Consider the following 18,644-nt stretch of genomic DNA (forward strand, 5'->3'; position numbering starts at 1 on the left):
CAAAGCTCTGTTGGAACATGAAAATCACTCTGAGCCAGTAGATGTGTCTTAGGAACTGAGGCTCACCTACTGAGCATCTGTGAGGGCAGGAGGATTATGGAGAAAAGACATCCAGACAGATGCATTGGGAAGCCCCAGACTTTTAATGCATAGCTAGAGAAAGGTCATAGGCAATATCCCTTAGTTATGCCACCCTCTGTTGGAATTTGCTGTGAGCATTAGCACCAGGGAAGAGGTGAAATGCCAAGGGACTTGAAATCTATAGAAACTAATAAATGTAATAGTAAGGAAAGGAATCAGGAGATGCATGGTTAGGTCCACGAGGTGTGCAGGCGTCAGCATCATATGCCAAAGGCTAGAGCGTACGGAAGAATTGCCATTGCTTTCCTCACCATTTCTTTCCATTTGAATTTAAACAGTTCAGGGTAAAGGGAGGAGAAAATAGATATGATAGAATAAATGTACCTTCTCTCAGCTTGGAGTCTTTGACATAAAGAAGAACAAAGGAAACAGCTGTTCAGTCCCGTCTGTGTTCAGTCTCTTCTTTATGTATGCTATTTTATTTAATCCTAACCATAGCTGTGTGAAGTAGGCATTACATCTCCATTCTGCACATGATGAAAATGAGATTCTGCAGTTAATAACTAACCCATTACCTTGACCCCCAAAATGTTGCTTCTGTCCCTTCAGTGTGAGATTGAATTCTTGTCCAAGATTTCTGTTTGCATCTGGCATATTTTTACAGCATGCCATAACTTTCACTCGCTGATACTACAATTGAGATTATGTAAAAGCAGACCTATCTTCTGTGGAATTGTGAGCGGCACTTGCATGGTGTGGTATAAATCCCTCTGGCATTTCATCATCTAGGACATTTGTAATTGGTTTTCTCTTTTCTAGGGGTAAGGGGATTTTTTTTTCAAATAAATCCCCCCCCTCAAAACCAAGCACATCTATAAAAAGGTAATATCACTATTTAAAAATCGTAGTGATGTGGTATATATATACAATGGAATACTACTCAGCCATAAAAAAGAATGAAATAATGCCATTTGCAGCAACATGGATGGACCTAGAGATTATCATACAAAGTGAAATAAGTCAGACAAATATCATATGATATCACTTACGTGTGGAATCTAAAATATGACACAAATGAACTTACTTACAAAACAGAAACAGACTCACAGACATAGAAAACAAACTTACGGTTACCAAAGGGGAAGGGGGGATAAATTAGGAGTTTGGGATTAGCACATACAAACTACTATATATAAAATAGTTAAACAGCTAGGTCCTACTTTATATAGTACAGGGAACTATATTCAATATCTTGTAATAAACCATAATGGAAAATAAAAAAATAAAAATAAAAATCGGAGTGTCCTCTGTAGATTATAGCACATTGGAAATTTTAGGAGAGCTGGTCCCACCAGCATTTCCCGTGCTGTTTCTTGTATTTGGTTTGGAATCATTACAGTTTTGGGAATCATGACTCCAGTAAATATGTAGAAAATAGGAAAAAACTGTACTTCAGAGAAACAAAATGTGTAGTGATGGACTGACCTTCTCCACTTTAGGTCAGTCATTTTTATCTTTTTGAAATTAGAAAAACTAAATTGAATAGGTACTAAGAGAAAAGAGTGTATAAATTAAACAGAAAATTATTTTTTAATCCAAATCTTTTTAAAGAGAGCTACTTTAGCCAGTTTGCTGATTACCAATTAATTTAATTTAATATTATAAAATAGAAGCTAATTAAGTATTGAGAAACTTAAATATTAAAACAGGTGACGTATGTCTACAGTTTTTTAAAAGTGTGAGACTGTGCTGTTCAGGTGACAGCCTGAGCGTAAGCACTTCTTTCCCTCCCTTCAGAATCTCCATTGAACTTACCATAAAGCAATAGTGATGGAAATAAATCCGTAACATCCCTGAGAACCAGAAATTCAGCTGAGTGTCTGGAAAATGGAGACTGGATAGGACCCTACTGTTAGATAGATAATCCTGGGCAGGGAAGGTCATGACCCAGAAAAAGAAAAAAGGAAGATAATGAACCAAACAGGAACAAGCTGTGGTGGTAGAGGGAATGTCCTTGGGAGCGCCAGGAGAGACTTGATTTCCTCTCAACCCCAACAGAGAAGAGGCGCGTGGGCTGTGCATAGTGATGGGAACATGGCCATTCTTCCACGCATTACTCCTCCACCGCTATCCTAGCAGGTTTTCATACAGAGCTTTCAGTCTGGCTTTCCTCCCTCAAAAAACCAAACTACAAAAAAAAAACATAGTAATATTTGCTAAGAAAATGGACAGCTAACTAGAACTTCTAGCTGGGAGCTAGTACCTAAGAGAGAAGCAGAATAGATTCTGAGATAATACCACACCTTAAACATAGATATCTCTGATGGGCGGAGGGAGAGCCAACTTTTCTCAAGAAGGAAATAAACCGAAATGCTATATATACACCCAGAGTAAAGTACTTCCTATTTTTGTTGGGGAGTGAGAGAGCAGTCAGGGCTCCCAGCTTGTCTTGAGGCCTCTTTTCTCCTGAACCCTAAATGAAGCCTTCCAGTTAACAAACCCTGTCCACTTAGAAAGAGCCCTAAATCAGCCCTTCCCTACAGGGGAGACATATGTTAGCAAAATGAATCAATATACTAATATGGGGAATCCATGCCGGCACCTTTGTTAACCAGCATGTTGTCATTCAAAGATGTGAATACATAACGCAGGAGCACCAAAGAGAAGGACTGACCCAGAGGAAATCTACTTAATTCAAGGAACAGAAGAAAAAAATTTCAAACGTAATTACAGTCTTCAGAAGGGTTTGAAATTATTTGCATCAAATAAAAAGACCAGATTGGTATGAAAAAGAAGCAGTTACAGAACAAATGAGCACTCTGGAATTAAAAATAGGGTTGACACAATTTAAAAACTTAATAGATAATAGCTGAAGTCTGAAGTCTGGAATATAAGGTTGAAAACTTTTTTTCTGAATATAAAGCAAAAGTCAGATGGAAAATATGAAAGGAAGTTAAGTTACATGGAAGATTAGTTAGGGTGGAAAGGTCAAATCCAGCTAGTAGGAATACCAGAAAAAGAAAATGGATAAGAATTAATAATAATAGAAATAGAATTCCTAAGGAAATGAGCACTCATTGTCAAAAACACTTAATGTACAATGAAACAAGAGCAAGGAAAAAGAACAGACAGCAGAGAATTAGAGAGACCTGCAAGGACTTCAGATATTGGAATTACCAAGCCCAGAATATAACGTTAAGAGTGCTTACTTTAATTTACAGAAATGAGAGAATTGAAAATATGATAAAGAACAAAAACATTTGAAAATGTACTAATCAGAACCTCTAGAAGTTAGAAAATAATAACGGAAATTAAAATTTCTTTGGTCAGGTTTAACAACAGATTACACATAGGTGAAGAAAAAGTGAATCAGGAAACTGAACTTAAGAAATTATCTAGAATGCAGCCTAGAGAGATAGAAATGGAAAATATGAAAAGGAAGTTAACAAACCTGGAGTATAAAGTGAGAAGGCCTAACATATATTTAACTAGAATTCCAGAAAAAGCTAAGGGAACAGAGGGAATATTAAAGGAGATGATGGCTGAAAATATTCCAGAATTGAAAGACACTAACCCATAGATTCAAGAAACCCAATGAATCTTAAGCAGGATAAATAAAAAGAAGTCCACCCTAGACGTATTATAGTTAAACTGCAAGCCACACAGGTAAAGAAAAAATTCTTAAAATACCCTTAATAATTTCAAAGAAGTAACAATTAAACTTCCAGTTGACTTCTCAACAGCAGCCATGTATCTGGAAATTGACAAGGTGATTCTCAAATTTATTTGATAGAACAAGGGACCAAAAATAACTCAGACACTCCTTAAGAAGAACCAGGTTGGAGCCTTGCCTTACTAATATTATTATATGAATGAGTGAATGAATAAATAAATGTTTTAGCTAAATAATGAAGATAATAATAAATTGAGCAATGAAACAGATATAAAGGACCCAGAAACAGACCACAGATTTATGAAAACTAGATTCATGTCAGAGCTAACAATGTAGATCAATGGGGAAAGAATGGGCTTCTTAATAGATAGTACCAGAATAATTGGTTATCTATAGGGGAAAAAAAGGAAACTAACTCCTACCTGACATCATATACAGAAACTGTTCCAGGTATTTGTAGAAGACCTAAATGTGAACAGTAAAATTATACACTTTCAAAAGGTAATAGAGAACATCTTTCTGATGTATTTCTTAAGTAGAACACCGAAAAAGTGTCAAATAAAGGAAAATGGCAGATTTTTATGAGGAGATTCTGCACAGCAGTGACGGTGAATGAACCAAAGCTGTGCACATCACACTGGCTGAACCTAAAAGTCATATCATTGAATGACAGAAGTAATCCCAGAAGAATGCCTACACTATGATTGCATTCATATGAAATTCAAAATCAGGAAAAACTAAAGACTGTTTTATTTACAAATTCATGGTGGCAGAAACTGTCAAGAAAAGGAGAATGATTAACACAAAAATCCATTGCTAGCTAGCTTGGCTGGAATAGGACACAAGCTCAGGAGGCTTCTGGGTTATTTCTTGTCAATGTCCCATTTCTGGGCCTGGAAGGTGTTTTTACAGTCAACTCATTTTACTTTTTAAAAACTGTATGTAAACATTTTTGTACACATTACATGCATGCTCTGTTGAATTTCTCTTTAGGAAAAGCATAGCCTTTACTTGAGACAAATGAACCTGGGCCATGATGAGATAGAAGAATGAGAATCCATTTGACGTAAATACTGGGAACCCTTGCCTTCACTCAAGTGTAGTGGCGGTCCCTCTGTACAGGTCCAGTCCCTCTTCTGTTCCTTAGAGACTAATATTTATGTTGTTATAATATTGTAAATTCCGTTATTCATGTATAATTTTTCTCATGGCCTATGGGAAATTCCCAAAATTAAATTATTGATTAAGTTAATATTAATGAGGATGACTCATTAATAGTTACTGAACAGAATATAAATATTTTAAATCTTGGCTATGCAGGAGGAAAGGTATAGCTTTGCATAGTGGGATGTGAGTTGCCTCACTTTGCATAGTATAAAAGAAAAGGTACTGTCAGAAGTTGTTTAATCAAAAACTGGTTAAATTTATTCAAAGTTAAAATACCCACTAGACACTAAAGTATAATAGAACTAACAAAAATTTTAAGCAGAAGGGAGGTGGTAGTATAAGTATATTAAATATCTTATCTCTCATTTTTCATATCAGAAATTATTACGTACTGTCTGAAGTTGATTCATCTAGAAATAAGCATATTACTTAGCTTAATAGTTGCAGGGCTAACAGGACTAATGACGAAAGTAAGCAGAGTCGTTACCTTTTCGCTACTGTTCAGTTTTCTTTTCTTTACCGTGAGCACAGATTACTTTTACTATAAAGTGGTAGCACAGCAAAACTTGCCTTCGAAGCAGAATGCAGCCTAGGTCTATTTTGATTTCCTTTTCATAGCGCTACTTATGGTACTCCAGCAGTGCAGTCATTTTCAGTTGAAGGGGTGTGAATTAGATATTATCTATGTTTCCAGACAGACTACTCGACATAAAAGTCCTTGGTAGATTTATTGGATTAAACATGTAGCTACTGTAATTTTTTAAGTGACCTATTGGAGGCATCAAGCTGTTTCATACCTTAACTTGTATACCATCTCAGTGGTATGTGTACCTTTCTCCTCTTTTCCCACTGTGGCGTGGGACACTGCATTAATGATAGGTCATCAGACAGAAGACATATACTGAGCATGTAATATATGTTTGGTAGTGTGGAAGACTCAGGTAGACAAATATGGAGTGTCAGGTTGAAAGTATACATGTAATATACATATACACATACATATGTATTTATATGTGAGTATGAATATATACATTTTCTTTCTATGGCTCATTTTTTCTCTCTTTCTCTCTTTAATTATATTTCCACCTGCAAAATGACCACACTGCACCTGAGCCTATCTCTTATGCCCAGTGTCTTAAAGATCAATGCAGGTTCCTTCCCTAGGAGAGCAGTGTTGAATCTATCATGAAAACAGCTGGAATAATCAGGACGAACCCCCAACACTCCTCATTGGCGGCGGAAAGGAAACATCTCCTGAGCACCCAACTGAAAAATCCCTTACTGAGAATTTCTTCCAGCTCGCATTCATCATTTTCCCTCGGGTCCTGATAAAGAGCCTGTGATTCTCCATGGCTTGTGCACATAGGCACTTCAAGTTAACGTCAGAAATTACATCACCTAAAATTTCCAGATCTTGGGGAGAATTTTGTGTTTCGTTCTTTCTGAAGGGCAAACATAGTTTTACTTCCTGACTCCATCCTGCGTTTACTTTTCCCCAAAAAGGTTAATTCATGATCAGCTGAGAGCGCTCATTCCCCGACTGTTCATAAATGCCCAGTTTGGCTCCACTGCGTCCTTCCTGTTTGCCAGAACCTATTCTGTTTTCCCTGTTGCCACAACATAAGTGCTGCTAAGAGCAGAGATAATCAGCTGCAGCTTTGCCCCTGTGCCGATCCGGCTCCCGATTCCTGCAGCCCCCAGATCCCATGTGCAATAAGGCCTCTGTCCTCGCAGCCCACGGGTTATCTGGCAACATTGTTAGTCAAGGTAAAACATATTTATTCAGACATCCAAACAATGTCTTCATGTATCATATTAATTTCCTTTTCTTTAATGACATAAGTTGTTTAGAAATGTTTACTGTTGCCTGGGCTTCTGAGCCTGGTGCTTACATTGCTGATGGTGATTGGATGTGGGGTAACTTCTGGCAGCTACAGACCAGGGAACGTAACCAATTTCTCCAAATTAAAGGGAAAAGAAAAGATCGCTGTGTTTGAGAAAAATTAAACCTCCATTTAGTTTTATCTTAGGTAACGCAGGTGTTACAACTCTGTACTTTAGGATTCTGGCAGGAATTGTGGTTTCTCATTGGAAAAGTGATTTTGGAAAGTACTAAGCTTATTTTCTAGCACAAAAGCCAGTTGACAAGGTCTTGCATGTCTCCTAAGTGAGTTTACAACAAACCTGGCCTGGAAGACAAAATATATTATGAACATACAAGCTTTAAAGCAAGTTTATTAATTCTCTGCCTCTATTTTTACTTCAGCATGGTTTCCCAAGTACTGGGACTCCGTAAGTGTTTGCTATTGAGGCAGTTAAAATAGATGTTGTGACTTCTTCACAAGGTGACTGTCCCTCACGGATGTCCCAGCAGTGTGTAGACACACATTAGCAGAGTGACATCTGAGATAGATGTATGCACTATATATCACTGTCTTCTTTCTCTCACAACCGTTTTGTTTGAAAGAACAAAAAGGAAAAGAAATTATGAAGTTTACTTTTGAGTTCAGTTTGGACAATATCTTCAGAATGTGTTCATCATGTAATTTAGGGGGTCATTCCCAAGCCTCGGTGTCAATAAGCTAATGGCTACAGCTGACAAAAGGGGCTTGGTACAGGACATAGGCCTGAAGCCCTAAACAGCAGACTGGGGGATTCTGTGAGGTCTCCAGGCCTGACTTGAAAGAGCAAAGCAAAGTAAGTTGCCACCATCAGGCCCATCTCTTGCAACTCATAACCTTCTCTGGGGTATGTTAAACTATTAGCACTACATAAGCAGCCTAACTAACCACAGCTAACTCACAATGGCAGTCATGACCCTTCCTCCATCCCCTAGCCTCAAGAAAATAAAAAGAAGTGCCTTACAATACAAGGATGTATGGTTTCAAACCATCAATGGTCGAGGATCTAAGAATTACATTATGTCAATTGCAAGAGGAATTTGCCCTTTAAAACTACAAAAAACGAACTGGTTCCAGGCTCCCTTCATTAAAACCCATTCAATCCTCGGTGACCACCGACGGCAGAAACATTTCTTTAACTAGTCTCTCAGATGGCCAGGAAGGATTTCTGATTTATATCTTATTCTGCATTAACAGGGTGACCCCAGAACCTGCTGCTGGGGCTCTCTGTGGGGTGTAATTCTTGGGAATCTTGTAAGCTAGGGTGCAACCTCAGTGTTGTGTAAAATTCTCTCCTCCAAGTTCTTTTGCCACCTGACTTGGTTTAGCTTGTGTTAGCAGAAGGGATCAGGATTCAAAACGCCTTGCATCTAGAATGCTAATGGGGTTTATTTCCTTAAGTTTTCTGTAAAAGAAGTAGAAGGAAACAGGTTCCATCTGTAAGGTATTCATCTTTTGGCAGGGTCTCCACTCTGAACCTCTGGTTGTTTGCAAACAGCTCCTTAGTACCTATTCACAGATCCTTGCCCGGGCCATTGTATTACAAAGAAGAAATTATTTTGCAAATCCGGTTCTTGGACAATAAGAAAGATGTTTTAAAAAACCTCCTGCTGCACATTTTGAATGATTGTTAGTAGGAGTGTGGAAATATATTGAACCTCTCTTAAATCTTACAGGCTGTAACACTCACATGTTGGTATTTTCTTCCTTTTTAAGAGAAAGGTGATGCTGAGACAGGGAGTCCAGACAATGGCACGTCGACTACATCGTAAGTCTGTTTCCTGCTTCTATCCCGAGATGACTGTTCCTTAGTACGCTCATAATGTGAAACAGCGCAGATATCTTGTTATAGTAACAATAATAATGGAAAGAAGCCTGTGGTTCTCTTTCTCATGATAATGCGTTCTTAAATGCTTTTGGGTGCAGATGCATTTTGAGGTCTTTCTTATGCTTTAGCCCAGTAAGAGTCATCTTGCAAACACAAGGCTCCTCTTCATAAAGTACAAATGTAACGAGATTTGACGGTATTATTTTGGCAGGGGGAGGGGAGGAAAGCTTTTGGAATTGGCTTGGCAACTTCCATCACTGTCATAAATAATTAGAGAACTTTTAATTATACTAGGAGATAGTCTGTCCTGCACACCTGGGAAGTACCAGTGTCATTTTAAAGCCTGCCCTTTGCAACCGCACCTCTGAATTATGTGAAATATACAATTATAGATATCTCTGGACCCTCAAGGGTTGGTTCATATTTTTGAGTTAACAAACGCAGTTTTAAAAAGATAAGAAAAGGCTCTTTTAAAACATGTTCTTCACTCTACGTTTTGTCTTTTTCCTCTCAATACTCAAGCAATCCAAAAAATGTTTTGACGATTAATTCGATGCCAAATTTATACACCAAAGTTTACATAATTCACAAGCTAACAAATTATTTTCGCTCCATAGGAATTAGTAACAGGTTTACTCCTTAAAAATCATTATTTTTTATCATTTCTGAGGAGTTAAATGTGTTTTCTTATTATAAGACAGTTTTGTGCATGTATCTATATTTGGACCAGTGGTCTTATTACTAAGCATTTAAAGTGCTATTCATTAGAAATGACAGCTTACGACATAACATTATTGAGTGTATTTGTCTAAGATCTGTTTCTCAATCTAGGAAGAGCCTTTGGCTTACATAGGATAGCTATTTGTTTCATAAAGGTTATGATTACATGTTTCTTAAGATGTTACCCTAAAAGTTCAAAATAGTTCCATTTTCATGATTTCTAATGATATAATGAATGTGACTGGTTTTAAATGGTTAAAATATTACTAATTTTTAAATTTTTGATTGTAAAATATAGTAGGAGAAGGGTTTTAATGCCATCTGGAGGCATTCTAGAGAACTGAAAAGGGTAGAATCATTTAAATATGTAGTTCTTTTGAGCAGTGTTTGAGACTAGATAAGAATTTATGCAACTAGAATGTCAACTATTTGGGAGTAAGTTATATTTTTTATAAATAATTTTATAAAAGTGTTAATTACTGTAGAAACAACAGTTTTTCAAATTCTCATTAACAAATCATCTTAAAAACAGGCAAAGGAGCGTACAAAATATTTTGGAAAGCTGCTAGCATCCTGCATTTACTTTTTTCAAATTTAAAATCACATTCAGTGGACTCCGATTTTGTTAATACAGTTTGACGTGCCGCTAAAGTTCTCCTCCCCTTATACATCTCCGAAAAGTCCATTCTCTAAAAGAATTGGTTTCCATAACTCATTACCTTATCAAAATAAATATGTTGTCCGAGGAATTATTTTTAAACCCTCTGGAGATTTGCGAACAGTGAAAGTTTGAAGCATCACCCCACATTCTTGTCTCTTTGAGCAAAGCAGACTTAGTCATCCATCTCATATCCTGCCTCTTGAACTGAAATAGCAGAAATAAAGCCTGAGGCTGCAAGTATCCCTCTTAAAAGTGGACAATTCTAAACTTGATCCTCCCAAAGAACCTTCTAACCGTGGTCTGTTATAATTAGGCAAGAGGAGCAGCTCATTATGAATAAAGGGCAGGGCCTCAGGATGCCTTAGACTTGGGTAGCATTTTACAGTCTCTGTGTGGTATCCTATCTGAGCTTTATTTATGCAGACAGATAGGTAAGACAATATCCTTATTTCATATATAAGGAATCTAAGGATCAGAAAAGTCATTCAACTTAAGTGAAAAAATTGGGACACACATCTTTGGATATTGAGCTTTTTTGGCCATTTACCATACTGAGGGGTCAGTGGATCTTAGGAGACAAAACAAAGTCATGAGTCAGAACCAAGGAGAAAAATGGAGACCCATTTATTTGTTAAGTGGTAAGTGTATTAGTTTGCTAGGGCTGCTGTAACAAAGTAGCATAGACTGGGTTCCTTAAACAACAGAAATTTATTGTCTCAGTTCTGGAGGCTAGAAGCCCAAGATCAGTCGTTAGGGTTTGTTTCTTCTGTGAAAGAAGGATCAATTCCAGACCTTGTTTGTTGTTTTGTAGATAAACATCTTCTCCCTGTGTTTCTTCACATCATCTTCCTTCTCTGCATGTCTCTGTGTCCAAATTTCCCCTTTTTATAAAAATACTAGTTATGTCAGATTATGGCCCACCCTAACGTTCTCATTTTAACTTGATTACCCCGTGAAGATGCTATCTCACAATAAAATCACATTCTGAAGTGCTGGAGGTTAGGACTTCAACATATGGATTTTGAGAGGGCACTCAACATTAAGGGTCAGAGCAATCAAAATGATTTAGAAGCCAGGTCAGGAGAATCAGGAATATACAGATGCCAGAAGATGGAACAAGGTGATAAAACAGACCAAAAATTATGAGCTCCATGGAAACCAAAGAGGTGAAGGAGAGCTGAAAACTGTAAATAACATACACACAGGCACTAGGAAAGATACCTCTTCCACATTTGTGGTTTGGTGGGACAGACTTGGCTTCAGTAATGCCTATACATCCCTCTGTCTGTATAGTTCCATGATCTGTGAGTCATTTAAAGCCATTTTTTGGTTTTAAATTGTAGTATAAAATTGAGAGTATCCAGACAGCTCATTTTCTGAAAAAGCATCTTTCCTCACTAGCCTCTTTTAAAAACGAGAGATTAACATTATTTGCAATGGCCAAGACATGGAAGCAACCTAAGGATTCACTGATGGATGAATGGATAAAGAAAATGTGGTATCTACGCAGTGGAATATTATTCAGCCATAGAGGGAAATCCTGCTACTTGTGACAACATGGATTGACCTTGAGGGCATCATCCTAAGTGAAATGTCAGACAGAGAAAAACAAATACCATATGACCTAATTTGTATGTAAAATCTTAAAAAAAAAAAAAAAAAGAGCTCATAGATACAGAGAACAGATTGGTAGCCTCCAGAGGCTGGGGGTGGGGAGTGGGCAAAATGGGTGAAGGTGGTCAAAATGTACAGATTTCTAGTTATAAAATAAATAAGTCCTGGGGATGTAATATACATCATGGTGACTATAGTTAATAATACTGTATTAAATATATGAAGGTTGCTAAGAGTAAATCTTAAAAGTTCTCATCACGAGAAAAAAAATTTATAACTATGTGTGGTGATAGAAGTCAACCAGACTTATGTTTTGCAATATATACATATATGGAATCATTATGTTGTACACCTGATGCTAATAAATAAATAAATAAAAGCAGGAGGTTAATCATGATACATTTTAGATAGCAATTGCCTGGTAAGAAAGCGTAGTCTGGGTAACACCTGAGGATCCCTTCAGGATATATTATTTAATGGTCCTATGAGTATTCATAAGGATGAGAGGTGCAATTTATTCTTCACACACACACACATACACACACACACACACACACACACACATAAATTAAAAATTTTGTGATAAAGTTCCAGTTGTCTCAATGATAGAGAAGCTTATATTGGATTAACTCTCCTGCAGATAACTATTAAAAACTCTGGATGAAATATTTTCTAAAAAGCAAAACTATTTGAAGACACTAGAGGCTGATCAAAAGAAGGCAGAAATGTTGGCAATTTGATCCTTGAGAGGAAGAATTAGAATGCATGAGACCTACATTTATACAGCTTCTCTCCTGAGGGCACTCCCCATTCCACAAAGAGTAACTACAACTCAAGGCCACAGTCATATATTCTTGAAGTGTATGAGGATGGAGTTGAAGGCTGCCGGAGTGTCTGGGATTTAAGGGAAGAAATTCCAGAAAGGAGGCAGCCATAGAGAAGAGAGTTCCACTTCTGTATATAAATTCTCCTCCATGCTTGGGTGACTTCTAAACTGCATAGGTATGGGAGAAAGGCCAATGAGCCCAGTGGAAAACAATAGCTAGAGAGCTGAAAAGCTGAGCAGAGATTTTAATAGCTGCCTACTGCCTACAAAGATTGGCTGTAGAGTTTGGAATTTGAATCTCACCCAAGTTATAGGGACTTGGCAAACACTTAGGTTTTTGTCTGAACCCTCAGAAAGCCGTCGCCTTAAGAATAAAGGATTCATCCTAAAACTAAGGGCAAAACCAAAGTAGATCATAACAAAGTGTAATCCTAAGCATTCACAAGTTCAGCTAGTAATTTGTCTGAAACAAAAAATATTAACACTCTTTAAAGGAATAAAACAGATCTAGAGCCTCTATTACATGTCATTCATAATATTTATTATCTAATCAAAAATGAACAGATATGTATAGAAATAGGAAATTGTTATCCATAATCAAGAAAAAAAGTAATTGCTATAATAGAACTTGAAGTAACCTAAATGTTGGAATTTTCAGACAATAACTTTAAAGCAGGTGTTAAAATATATTCAAGAATATAAAGGAAAACATGGTCATAATAATTGAAAGAAGAAGACTCTCAGCAGGGAAATGGAAATGATTAAGAAGAACCAAGTGAAAATTCTGGAACTGAAAAGTGAAATATCTGAAACGAAAATTTCACTGGATAGCCTTAGTGAAGAATGGAAATGACCAAATAAAGGGTAAGTAAACTTAAAGTCAGATCAATAAGCATTATCCAATATGAAGAACAGTGAGAATGAAGATTAAAAACAATAAACAGAACCTCAGTGAATTATAGGACAATATCAAGTAGTATAATATACATGTAATTGGGGTCTGAGAAGGAGAGGACAGAAAAAACAGATCAGAAAAAATATTCAAAGAAATAATGGCTGAAAGCATCCCGAACTGGCTGAACACATTAACTCACAAATGCAAGAAGCTCAACAAATCCTAAGCAGGATAAATAAAAATAAAACCACACCTTGAAACATTACAGTAAAATTGCTAAAACCTATATTAAAGATAAAGAGAAAAATCTTGAACATTGCCAGAGATAAATGACATATTATGTAAAAGGTAACAGTGACGCAGTTAATCAGAGGATTCCCACCACCAACTACGGAGGCTAGAATATAATTCAAAGACATCTTTAAAGTGCTGGAAGACAAAATAAAAACAATAAGTTAAAAAAAAATAAAGAACTTTATCAAGCTAGAATTCTAAATCTAGAAAAAATATCCTTCAAAACAAGGTGAAATAAAGACATTTTTGGTTTTTCAAAATCTGAGAGAATTTATTTCCAGAAGGCCTGCACTGCAATCAGTGATAAAGGAAATTTGTCAGGCTGAAGGGGCATAATATCAGGAGGAAGTTCAGACCTACACGAAGGAAGTATTTACAGGAAATGATAAATATATATGTAAATATAAAAGATTATGTAATGTAAAAAACAAGATACTCTTTTATGGGACTTATGATGTATGTAGATGTAAAATGTATGACAAAAATACCACAAAGGATAAGAGAGGGCAAATGGAATTGCATGACTCTAAGATTCTTAACATTTTATGTGAAGTGATATAATATTAAATCCAAGTAGACTGGCAATAAGTTAAGGATGCATAGTATAATAACCAGAAAAACCACACACACACACAAAAAAGCATAAATGTCATTGGAGGGATTAAAATAAAATACCAAAATAAATTAGATTTGAAAGACTGCCTACTGTCTATAAGATATACAGTTTAAATATAAAAACACAATAGGTTGAAGCCAGAAGAGGAAAAGATAGACTGTGTAAACAGTAAGCATAAGAAAGCTAGTGTGACACTATTAAACTACCAAACAGACTTCTATATATGTATTTTTTTTTTTTTTTTTTTTTTTTTTATGGCTGTGTTGGGTCTTCGTTTCTGTGCGAGGGCTTTCTCTAGTTGCGGCGAGCGGGGGCCACTCTTCATCGCGGTGCGCGGGCCTCTCACTATTGTGGCCTCTCTTGTTGCGGAGCACAGGCTCCAGACGCACAGGCTCAGTAATTGTGGCTCACGGGCCCAGTTGCTCCACGGCATGTGGGATCTTCCCAGACCAGGGCTCGAACCCGTGTCCCCTGCATTGGCAGGCAGATTCTCAACCGCTGCGCCACCAGGGAAGCCCCAAACAGACTTCTAGACAAAGAGTATTAGAAGAGGTAAAAAGAACATTTTATCATGCTAAAAAGGTCAGTTGGGCTTCCCTGGTGGCGCAGTGGTTGAGAATCCGCCTGCCAATGCAGGGGACACGGGTTCGAGCCCTGGTCTGGGAGGATCCCACATGCCACGGAGCAACTAGGCCCGTGAGCCACAATTACTGAGCCTGCGCATCTGGAGCCTGTGCTCCGCAACAAGAGAGGCCACGATAGTGAGAGGCCCGCGCACCGCGATGAAGAGTGGCCCCCGCTTGCCACAACTAGAGAAAGCCCTCGCACAGAAACGAAGACCCAACACAGCCATAAATAAATAAATAAATAAATAAATATTTAAAAAATAAAAAAATAAAAAGGTCAGTTAATGAGGAAAACAGACCAGTCATAAATATGTATGTATTTACTAAGAGATCATCAAAATACATGAAACAAAGACTGACAGAACAACAATAATAGAGATTTTTAACATCCATTTCTTCAGTAATCAGTAGAAAAATTAAACAAAATATTAGGAAGTATATAGAATATTTGAACATTATCAACCACTTTGACCTAATTGACATTTATAAAATACTACACCCGACTGGTGCAAGATATGCAATCTTATCAAGTACACATGAAGCAAGACCTTATTGTGCACAATAAAAGACATATCAATAAATTCCATATGATTAAAATCTTGCAAAATGTGTTCTGTGATTACAGCATGGTTATAAGTCAATAGCAATGAAATTCTAGAAAATGCCTAATACTTGAAAGTTAAATAACATTTCTAAATAGTTTTTGAGTTAAAATAAATCACAAAGGAAATTAGAAAATAATTTTAACTGAATGAGAATGCATGTACAGTTTATGAAAATTTATAAGCTTTGCTAAAACAATAAACACAACAAAAAAGAAATGTATAGCTTTACATGACTAGAAAAGAACAAAGTTGAACATCAGTAATTTATGTTTCCACTTTACGAAGCTAGAAAGGAAGAATAAATTAAACCCAAATCATTAGGAAGAAGTACATAATAAAGATAGGAATACAAATTTTTAAACAATAGAGAAAATTAATAAAGCCAAAATTTAGTTCTTTTAAAAATTTAGTAAAATTAACAAAACACTAACAAGTCTAATCAAGGAAGAGAGGAGGGAAACATAAATCACCAACATTAGCAACGAAAGAGTGGGTATCACTATATAGCCTACAGAAGTTTAAACAATAGTAACTGGATATTATGAACTACTTTCTGCTAATTAATTTGACAACTTAGATGAAATAGTCAATTTCCTTGAAAAATACAGTTACCATAAGTAACTTACCATAACTGCCACATGAAGAAATATAATATCTGAATGACCCTATTGCTATTAAAGAAATTGAATTTGTAATCAAAACTTTTCCACAAAGAAAATTCCTCCAGAGCCAGGTGGCTTCACTGGTAAATTCCATCAAAACTTAAATAAGAAATGTTTTTACCAATGAAACACCGACAAATGAACTGCTAGTCTTATACAAACTCCTTCAGAAAATAGAAGAGGAAGAAAAACTACCCAGTTCATTGTATAAGGCCAGTATAACCTTGATACCAAAATCTGACATAAACCTTATAAGAAAAGAAAATTGTAATCCAATATCTCTTATAAACACTAAAATATCCTTAACAAAACATTAGCATATATGTTCCAGTGATATATGAAAAAGACATTATTCATTATAACTAAGTAGGGTTTATCACAGGAATGAATGGTTGGCTTAATGTTAGAAGAAAAATTAACGTAATCCACCGTATTAATAGAATGAAGGAGAAAAACCATATGATCCTCTAAATAAATGAAGGCAAAGCATTTGACATGATTCAACACCCATCCATGATTTTTAAAACTCTCAGCAAACTAGTACAAGAAGGGAACTTATTTAATCTGACAAAGGGCATCTACCCCCAAACCTACTGCTAACGTCATATTTAATGGTGAAATACCAAACACTTTCCTCCTAAGATCAAGAACATAGCAGTAATGTCTGCATTTATCACTTCTATTCAGCGTTGTAGTTGTAGTCAGTACAATAAGGCAAGAAAAAGAAATAATAGGCATAAAGATTGAAAAATCTTTTGGACAAATCTTTATGAATGATCGTTTATAGAGAAAATCCTAAGAAATTTAATAAACAACTACTAGAACCAATAAATGAATTTAGCAGGGTCAGTTTACAAAAATCAGTTGTGTTTCTAATAGCAGTAAACAATTGCAAAATGAAATTTAAAAAGCAGTCCCGGGCTTCCCTGGTGGCGCAGTGGTTGAGAATCTGCCTGCTAATGCAGGGGACACGGGTTCGAGCCCTGGCCTGGGAAGATCCCACATGCCGCAGAGCGGCTGGGCCCGTGAGCCACAACTGCTGAGCCTGCGCGTCTGGAGCCTGTGCTCCGCAACGAGAGAGGCCCGCGCATCGCGATGAAGAGTGGCCCCCGCTTGCCACAACTGGAGAAAGCCCTCGCACAGAAACGAAGACCCAACACAGCCAAAATCAATCAATCAATCAATCAATCAAACATACGCATCTGATTCAAGATCCTCATTAAAAAAAAAAAAAAAAAAGCAGTCCCATTTACAATGATATAAAATACTTAATAAATTTAGCAAAAGATGTAAAGACATGTACACTGAAAGCTATTAAACCTTGATGAGAGAAATTTTAGACTTAAATGGAGAGATGTTCATAAATTGGAAGGCTCATAATGTTAATATGTCAGTTCTTCTCATAATGATATACAGATACAACACAGTGTTGATCAGAAGGCCAACAGGGCACTTTTCTAAAAAATGACAAGTTGATTCTAAAATTTTTATAGAAAAGCAAGGGTCCGAGGTCGCCAAAACAGTCTTGAAGGAGAGCAGGGTTGGAGATCTAACAGTACCTGATTTCAAGACTTACTGTAAAACTAAAGTAATTAAGGTAGTGTGGCATTGACATGGACAGACAAATAAATCAGTGGAACAAAACAGAGTCTAGAAATAGACCCACACATGTATGGTCAACTGATTTTTGACAAAGACAAGTCTTCAACAAATGGTGCTAGAGGAACTACTGGGGGAAAATCTGAATCTCACTCAAGACACAATTGAGATGGATCACAGACCTCCATATAAAGGCCAAAACTATAAAGCTTCTAAAGGAAAACATTGGACAATATCTTCACAACCTGCAGTGATTTCTTACAGAAATCACAAAACCACAGAAAAGAAAAGAAAACCCCAATGAACTGGATTTCATCAAAATTCACAACATCTGGTCATCAAAATGACAAGGCAAGACACAAACTGGGAGAATATACTTGCAATACATATATCTGACAAATACTTTGTATCCAGAATGTACAAGGAACTCTGACAATTCAATAACAAAATGATAAAGACACAAATTTTTTAAATGGGCAAAGCCTTGAACAGACAAAGAAGATACACAAATGTCCAGTAAGGAATTGAAAACATGCATTTTACTAATAATATTCATCTTCAGGGAAATGCAAATTAAAGCTACAATGAGATACCACTATACACCCACTAGAATGACTAAAATTGAAAAGACCAACACCACCAAATAGTCAGGAGATATGAAGCAATTGGAACCCTAGTACATTGCTGATGGGAGCATAAAATGGCATAACCATTTTTAAAAACTGTTCCTTTAACACACATTTATTGCACTCCCCAGCAATTAGGCACACACTTATTACTAGATCCAGCAATTCCATTTGTAATTATTAGCATGGGAAAAAAAGAAACATATGTCCTTTAAAAGATTAGTACAAGAATTTTAATAGCGGCTTTATT

At 36.5% G+C, this 18,644-nt stretch overlaps 1 protein-coding gene across 2 annotated transcripts in view; it reads left to right on the plus strand.

The window, feature by feature from the left end:
• The window catches only part of AFF3 (ALF transcription elongation factor 3), a 579,340-nt gene that overhangs the window by 383,232 nt on the left and 177,464 nt on the right, over positions 1 to 18,644 (plus strand). For both annotated transcript variants that reach the window (XM_057558661.1, XM_057558662.1), the window contains exon 9: positions 8,539 to 8,590. In XM_057558661.1, coding sequence (XP_057414644.1) covers positions 8,539 to 8,590 — 52 coding nt within the window. The remainder of the gene's footprint in view (positions 1 to 8,538; positions 8,591 to 18,644) is intronic.

Source organism: Balaenoptera acutorostrata, chromosome 12 (genome assembly GCF_949987535.1).
Source record: "Balaenoptera acutorostrata chromosome 12, mBalAcu1.1, whole genome shotgun sequence".
Lineage (NCBI taxonomy): Eukaryota > Metazoa > Chordata > Mammalia > Artiodactyla > Balaenopteridae > Balaenoptera > Balaenoptera acutorostrata.